General features: G+C 45.1%; 1 protein-coding gene across 3 annotated transcripts in view; it reads right to left on the reverse strand.

Moving 5' to 3' along the window:
* LOC115193506 (WD repeat-containing and planar cell polarity effector protein fritz homolog) overlaps positions 1-7,993 on the reverse strand; it is a 45,258-nt gene extending 37,265 nt beyond the window's left edge. The window contains exons 1-3 of one of the 3 annotated variants that reach the window (XR_003878190.1): positions 7,767-7,991; positions 7,274-7,397; positions 1,222-1,285 (exon numbers count right to left, since the gene is read on the reverse strand). Coding sequence is in view for 1 of the 3 variants with exons in the window: in XM_029752195.1 (XP_029608055.1) it covers positions 1,222-1,285; positions 7,274-7,397; positions 7,767-7,860 (282 nt within the window). In the remaining 2 variants the exon portion in view is untranslated. Of the gene's footprint in view, positions 1-1,221; positions 1,286-7,273; positions 7,398-7,766 lie in introns of all 3 variants that reach the window. The other 2 variants (XR_003878191.1, XM_029752195.1) reach the window with 2 other exon arrangements.
* Positions 7,994-8,519: the final 526 nt, after the last annotated feature.

An 8,519-nucleotide genomic window follows, 5' to 3' on the forward strand; every position in this document is an offset into this window, starting at 1 on the left:
TTTCTCTGGCTTGTCTCCTAGGTGACAGAGGAGGTCCCTTTCTCTGGCTGTCTCCTAGGTGACAGAGGAGGTCTCCTTTCTCTGGCTTGTCTCCTAGGTGACAGAGGAGGTCTCCTTTCTCTGGCTGTCTCCTAGGTGACAGAGGAGGTCTCCTTTCTCTGGCTTGTCTCCTAGGTGACAGAGGAGGTCTCCTTTCTCTGGCTTGTCTCCTAGGTGACAGAGGAGGTCTCCTTTCCTCTGGCCTTGTCCTTCCTAGGTGACAGAGGAGGTCTCCTTTCTCTGGCTTGTCTCCTAGGTGACAGAGGAGGTCTCCTTCTCTGGCTTGTCCTCCTAGGTGGACAGAGGAGGTCTCCTTTCTCTGGCATGTCTCCTAGGTGACAGAGGAGGTCTCCTTTCTCTGGCTTGTCTCCTAGGTGACAGAGGAGGTCTCCTTTCTCTGGCATGTCTCCTAGGTGACAGAGGAGGTCTCCTTTCTCTGGCTTGTCTCCCTAGGTGACAGAGGAGGTCTCCTTTCTCTGGCATGTCTCCTAGGTGACAGAGGAGGTCTTCCTTCTTCTCTGGCATGTCTCCTAGGTGACAGAGGAGGTCTCCTTTCTCTGGCAATGTCTCCTAGGTGACAGAGGTCTCCTTTCTGTTCCTCTCCCCACTCTTATCTCTGTTTCTGGAGGAGTCCTTTACCTCCACCCCCTCCTCTCTCCTTCTGTCTCTCCTCTCTCCTTCTCTCTTGCCTCACTCCTCTCTCTCTCTGTGTTCTTTCAAGGTCCATAGCCTCGGCTCCACCTTTTCAATTCGGCTTCTCAGCGGCTCTACTTAGTGCGAGTGAATTGGAACCATTGCTATCAGTGTGATGGGAGTAGGGGGGAGGAGGTGAGAGAGGAGGTGCAAAGCGTGAACATTAATGGCTTGGGGGGGGGGGGGGGCGTTGTTGAAGCATGGAGGGTGAAGCAAAAGGGGGCCCCCACAAAGAAGGGGGTCAGACATACAGGACCGCTTCACCGTAGAGCGAAAGAAAGAGCAAGGGAGAAGAAGAGAGGTGAGAGGGAAGAAAGTGTTCAGGTCACAAGGCCCCTCCACCTGCTACTCACCATGACAGAGAGACAGAGAGAAGACAAGAGGAGAGGAGAGAGGTACGGAGAAGAGTGGAGTGGAGAGGAGAGAGAAGAGGAACAAAAGAACGAGAGAGAGAGAGAGAGAGGGGAGAGGAGGAAAAGAGAGACTCACCATAAACAGGTCTCTAGCTCCAATGTCAACCGCCAGCAGGAAAGCCTTCTCAAAGCGCTGGTGTCTACAGACATAACATGATTATAAACTATATTATAAGACATTAACACATTAAAAAGCATTATACCTGCAGGCTGAGGTAAGTGTTAGAGATTTTCTGTACAGACAGTTAAAAAGTCTATGAAGATGCACACCAACAAAATTAACACAGTAATTATATATTTTTGTATTTTAAATGCAACCTTTATTTAACTAGGCAAGTCAGTTAAGAACAAATTATTACTTACAATGACGGCCTACAGGGGAACAGTGGGTTAACTGTTCAGGGGCAGAACGACTGATTTTTACCTTGTCAGCTCGGGGATTCGATCTTGTAACCTTTCGGTTACTGGCCCAACGCTCTAACCACTAGGCTACCTGCTGGTTACTGGCCCAATCTCTAACCACTAGGCTACCTGCGGTTACTGGCCCAATGCTCTAACCACTAGGCTTCCTGCTGGTTACTGGCCCAATGCTCTAACCACTAGGCTTCCTGCTGGTTACTGGCCCAACTCTCTAACCACTAGGCTACCTGCTGGTTACTCCAACGCTCTAACCACTAGGCTACCTGCTGGTTACTGGCCAACGCTCTAACCACTAGGCTACCTGCTGGTTACTGGCCCAACTCTCTAACCACTAGGCTACCTGCTGGTTACTGGCCCAACGCTCTAACCACTAGGCTACCTGCTGGTTACTGGCCCAACTCTCTAACCACTAGGCTACCTGCTGGTTACTGGCCCAACGCTCTAACCACTAGGCTACCTGCTGGTTACTGGCCCAACACTAACCACTAGGCTACCTGCTGGTTACTGGCCAACGCTCTAACCACTAGGCTACCTGCTGGTTACTGTCCAACGCTCTAACACTAGGCTACCTGCTGGTTACTGGTCCAACACTCTAACCACTAGGCTACCTGCTGGTTACTGGCCCAACACTCTAACCACTAGGCTACCTGCTGGTTACTGGTCCAACGCTCTAACCACTAGGCTACCTGCTGGTTACTAGTCCAACGCTCTAACCACTAGGCTACCTGCTGGTTACTGGTCCAACGCTCTAACCACTAGGCTACCTGCTGGTTACTGTCCAACGCTCTAACCACTAGGCTACCTGCTGGTTACTGGCCACTCTCTAACCACTAGGCTACCTGCTGGTTACTGGTCCAACGCTCTAACCACTAGGCTACCTGCTGGTTACTGGCCCAATGCTCTAACCACTAGGCTACCTGCTGGTTACTGGCCCAACTCTCTAACCACTAGGCTACCTGCCGCCCAGTAATGAGTATATACTGTGTATATACACCAACAAAATTAACCCAGTAATTTGTATATATACAGTTGAAGTCAGAAGTTTACATACACCTTAGCCAAATACATTTAAACTCAGTTTTTCACAATTCCTGACATTTAATCAGAGTAAAAATTCCCTGTCTTAGGTCAGTTAATTTTAAGAATGTGAAATGTCAGAATAGTAGAGAGAATTATTTATTTCAGCTTTAATTACTTTCATCACATTCCAAGTGGGTCAGAAGTTTACATACACTCAATTAGTATTTGGTAGCATTGCCTATAAAATTGTTTAACTTGGGTCAAACGTTTCGGGTAGCCTTCCACAATAAGTTGGGTGAATTTTGGCCAATTCCTCCTGACAGAGCTGGTGTAACTGAGTCAGGTTTGTAGGCCTCCTTGCTTGCACACACTTTTTCAGTTCTGCTCACTAATTTTCTGTAGGATTGAGGTCAGGGCTTTGTGATGGCCACTCCAATACCTTGACTTTGTTGTCCTTAAGCCATTTTGCCACAACTTTGGAAGTATGCTTGGGGTCATTGTCATTTTGGAAGACCCATTTGCGACCATGCTTTAACTTCCTGACTGATGTCTTGAGATGTTGCTTCAATATATCCACATCATTTTCCTTCCGCATGATGCCATCTATTTTGTGAAGTGCACCAGTCCCTTCTGCAGCAAAGCACCCCCAACATGATGCTGCCACTGGGATGGTGTTCTTCGGCTTGCAAGACCAGAGGACATTTCTCCAAAAAGTACGATCTTTGTCCCCATGTGCAGTTGCAAACTGTAGTCTGGCTTTTTTATGGCGGTTTTGGAGCAGTGGCTCCTTGCTGAGCGGCGGCCTTTCAGGTTATGTCATATAGGACTCGTTTTACTGTGGATATAGATACTTTTGTAGCTGTTTTCTCCAGCATCTTCACAAGGTCCTTTGCTGTTGTTCTGGGATTGATTTGCACTTTTCGCACCAAATTATGTTCATCTCTAGGAGACAGAACACGTCTCCTTCCTGAGCGGTATGACGGCTGCGTGGTCCCATGGTGTTTATACTTGCGTACAATTGTTTGTACAGGTGAACGTGGTACCTTCAGGCATTTGGAAATTGCTCCCAAGGATGAATCAACCAGACTTGTGGAGGTCTACAAAAATGTTTCTGAGGTCTTGGCTGATTTCTTTTGACATCCCCATGATGTCAAGCAAAGAGGCACTGAGTTTGAAGGTAGGCCTTGAAATACATCCACAGGTACACCTCCAATTGACTCCAATGAGTCCAGTTAGCCTATCAGAAGCTTCTAAAGCCATGACATAATTTTCTGGAATTTTCCAAGCTGTTTAAAGGCACAGTCAACTTAGTGTATGTAAACTTCTGACCCACTGGAATGGTGATACAGTGAATTATAAGTGAAATAATCTGTCTGTAAACAATTGTTGGAAAAATTACTTGTGTCATTCACAAAGTAGATGTCCTAACTGACTTGCCAAAACTATAGTTTGTTAACAAGACATTTGTGGAGTGATTGAAAAACTAGTTTTAATGACTCCAATCTAAGTGTAAACTTCCGACTGTACATCAACAAAATTATTCCAGTAATTGTGTTTTACTGGATCAGTTATAGGAGGTACTACATGAGTTACTCTATGTAAAACCTTCCATCACTACAGTGGTCCAGTGTTCTTGCTGTAAAACCTTCCATCACTACGGTGGTTCAGTGTTCTTGCTGTAAAACCTTCCATCACTACAGTGGTCCAGTGTTCTTGCTATAAAACCTTCCATCACTACAGTGGTCCAGTGTTCTTGCTGTAAAACCTGCCATCACTACAGTGGTCCAGTGTTCTTGCTGTAAAACCTTCCATCACTACAGTGATCCAGTGTTCTTGCTGTAAAACCTGCCATCACTACAGTGATCCAGTGTTCTTGCTATAAAACCTGCCATCACTACAGTGGTCCACAGGGTTCTTGCTGTAAAACCTGCCATCACTACAGTGGTCCACAGGTTCTTGCTGTAAAACCTTCCATCACTACAGTGATCCAGTGTTCTTGCTGTAAAACCTGCCATCACTACAGTGGTCCACAGGGTTCTTGCTGTAAAACCTGCCATCACTACAGTGGTCCAGTGTTCTTGCTGGAAAACCTGCCATCACTACAGTGGTCCAGTGTTCTTGCTGTAAAACCTGCCATCACTACAGTGGTCCACAGTGTCTTGCTGTAAAACCTGCCATCATTTCAGTGGTCCAGTGTTCTTGCTGGAAAACCTTCCATCACTACAGTGGTCCAGTGTTCTGCTGTAAAACCTGCCATCGCTACAGTGGTCCAGTGTTTTGTTGTAAAACCTGCCATCACTACAGTAGTCCAGTGTTCTTGTTGTAAAACCTGCCATCACTACAGTGGTCCACAGTGTTCTTGCTGTAAAACCGCCATCACTACAGTGGTCCACAGGTTCCGCTGTAAAACCCATCACTACAGTAGTCCAGTGTTCTTGCTGTAAAACCGGCCATCACTACAGTGGTCCACAGTGTTCTTGCTGTAAAACCGGCCATCACTACAGTGGTCCACAGGTTCATGCTGTAAAACCTGCCATCACTACAGTAGTCCAGTGTTCTTGCTGTAAAACCGGCCATCACTACAGTGGTCCAGGTTCACGCTGTAAAACCTGCCATCACTACAGTAGTCCAGTGTTCTTGCTGTAAAACCGGCCATCACTACAGTGGTCCACAGTGTTCTTGCTGTAAAACCGGCCATCACTACAGTGGTCCACAGGTTCATGCTGTAAAACCTGCCATCACTACAGTAGTCCAGTGTTCTTGCTGTAAAACCGGCCATCACTACAGTGGTCCACAGTGTTCTTGCTGTAAAACCGGCCATCACTACAGTGGTCCACAGTGTTCTTGCTGTAAAACCGGCCATCACTACAGTAGTCCAGTGTTCTTGCTGTAAAACCGGCCATCACTACAGTGGTCCACAGTGTTCTTGCTGTAAAACCGGCCATCACTACAGTGGTCCACAGTGTTCTTGCTGTAAAACCGGCCATCACTACAGTAGTCCACAGTGTTCTTGCTGTAAAACCGGCCATCACTACAGTGGTCCACAGTGTTCTTGCTGTAAAACCGGCCATCACTACAGTCCAGTGTTCTTGCTGTAAAACCGGCCATCACTACAGTAGTCCAGTGTTCTTGCTGTAAAACCGGCCATCACTACAGTAGTCCAGTGTTCTTGCTTAGCTAGTTCACTTCACATCTTCCTTCTTCCATTTTCTCTCTTTGGCAAGCAGAGCCTTCTCTGGCATCCCTCCTTTTCTCTCTCCCTTCACCCACCTGCATTCATCCCTTCTTCAACATCAAATGAAAACGCTTCTCTTTGGTTGAGTTTGTTTGTTTCATGTTGGTTCTGGCCTGGAGAAGTTAGGGACTATTGTACTGGGTAGATACTCAGCCTCCCAACTCTAATCTCTAGAAATGTGGAGAGACCCTCTTTTCAATTATCTCTCTCTGTGTGCGTGTGTGTGTGTGTGTGTGTGTGTGTGTGTGTGTGTGTGTGTGTGTGTGTGTGTGTGTGTGTGTGTATGTGTGTGTGTGTGTGTGTGTGTGTGTTTGAGAGCAAGAGAACACATCGTTATCATCATTACCAAACAAATGTCTTTCATTCTGAATTGATCGACTCAGTGCTGTTAGCTACTTACTTTATTAACTAATGTACAACATTAAAAAAAAACTCACATGTCTATTCCTTCTAGCACTAATAACTACTGAGGGAAAATGTGCTTCCAGTGCCTTCGGAAAGTATTCAGACCCCTTGACTTTTTCCACATTTTGTTACGTTACAGCCTTATTTTTAAAATTAATTACATAAAACAATTTCCTCATCAATCTACACACAATACCCCATAATGACGAAGCGAAAACAGGTTTTTAGACTTTTTGGCATATTTATATAAATAAACAGAAATATCTTATTTACATAGGTATTCAGACCCTTCGCTATGAGGCTCAACATTGAACTCAGGTGCATCCTGTTTCCATTGATCATCCTTGAGATGTTTCTACAACTTGATTGGAGTCCACCTGTGGTAAATTACATTGATTGAACATGATTTGGAAAGGCACACACCTGTCTATATAAGGTCCCACAGTTGACAGTGAATATCAGAGCAAAAACCAAGTCATGAGGTCGAAGGAATTGTCTGTAGAGCTCAGAGACAGGATTGTGTCGAGGCACAGATCTGGGTACCAAATCATTTCCGCAGCATTGAAGGTCCCCAAGAACACAGTGGCCTCCATCATACTTATGTAAATGGAATATTTCAGTTTGTTATTTTTAATACATTTGATAACATTTCTAAAAAACTGTTTTTGCTTTGTCATGATGGGGTATTTTGTTTAGATTGATGAAAAAAAACTACCAATTTAATCAATTTAAGAATAAGGCTGTAACGTAACAAAATGTGGAAAAAGTCAAGGGCTCTGAATACTTTCCGAAGGCGCTGTACTATGACTGACATGTGGTTGTCTCACCGAACTACAATATCTGAAACGGAATTAACTCTAAGTCGCTCTGGATAAGAGCGTCTGCTAAATGACTAAAATGTAAATCTAAGATGACAGAAAATTAGGATTGTATTTAAATGAAAGGCGAAAGTTTTTTTTCCATTTGGCAGACCTTGGTGGGTGTGGTTAAGTGTATAGGAGGTGTGGTTACCCGAGTGGGTGGGTTATACTGTAAGGGGCTGGGTTACCTGAGTAGGTGGTGGAAGAAGCGTCGGGCGTACTTGCTGATTGGCCCTCTGTATTCTAGAACCACCGAGTCAGAGAGGGGGCGGGGCGGAGCATAGAACACACCCAGAGCTGCCTCCAACTGGGCTGCAGACAGGAAATAAACATTCATTTGATTGGTTTACTGATTGACTGACTGACTGACTGACTGGTTGGTTGATTAATGCATTGATTTAATAATCTGATGGTTTACTATATTTGGTTGATTGACTGATTCATTAGTCAACTGATTTATTGATTGATTGATTAATTGATTTACAGTTTTCTGGACTGATTACTTGATTGACTAAGGCTACATTTACACAGGCAGCCCAATTCTGATCATTTTTCACTAATTGGTCTTTTGACCAATCAGATCATCTCTTTTGCCAATAATTAGGCAGATGACCAGAATTGGGCTGACTGTGTAAACGCAGCCTAAGTGACAGATTGATGAATGTATTGCCCCGGTCTCACCCTCTCTGGTCTGGTCCAACTCTAGCCTCAGCAGGTAGTCTGTGACAGAGGTCAGTGACCGGTAACACTCTGTTCTCATAGTGCTCCACTCCATGGCTCCCAGAATTCCTAGAGCCTGGTCCACCTGGCCACAGCGTAACCTCTGTTGCAACAGCTCTCCCGGACCCAGCTGACCCCCTGACAGAGCACCTGAAGAGGGAAGAGAGGGAGAGATGGGTTAGGGAGAAGGTAAAGAACACTGGACATTACTACTGGACATGCTACACTACACACTTTCTTTCCAAAACATTTGATTTTAACGACTATCTCTAAACCAGTGGTCACCACCCTTTTCTAAGTCAAGATCACTTTCGCAGTCCAATAGCAAGCTGAGATCTACGTTATCACAGCATGTTGGCTATATGTCTGGTCTGCCAATATTGTTATTCTCAGATCATATGATATTTAAAAACTGGTGTAGCACTTGCAAGGCAGAGCTGACCACAAATTGAAATAATTATATTTTTATTTTACTGGACTGATGGTACCTGTATCTGATGGTCATGGTGCTTTGAAGACAACCAAGGAACTCAGAAAAATATGAGGTCAAATCATGATGTCAGTGATCTTAAGGTCGGAAAGTCCGAGCTCTAAAAAGAAGCCAGAGTTTCAGAGTTGGAATTTTTCCCCAGTTGGATGTCGTTTTTTTCTCGAGTTCCCAGTAGTTTTGAACGCGATGAAGTCGGAGATTTGATAGTTCTGAGTTCCCATTCA

This window comes from Salmo trutta, chromosome 5 (assembly GCF_901001165.1).
Source record: "Salmo trutta chromosome 5, fSalTru1.1, whole genome shotgun sequence".
Lineage (NCBI taxonomy): Eukaryota > Metazoa > Chordata > Actinopteri > Salmoniformes > Salmonidae > Salmo > Salmo trutta.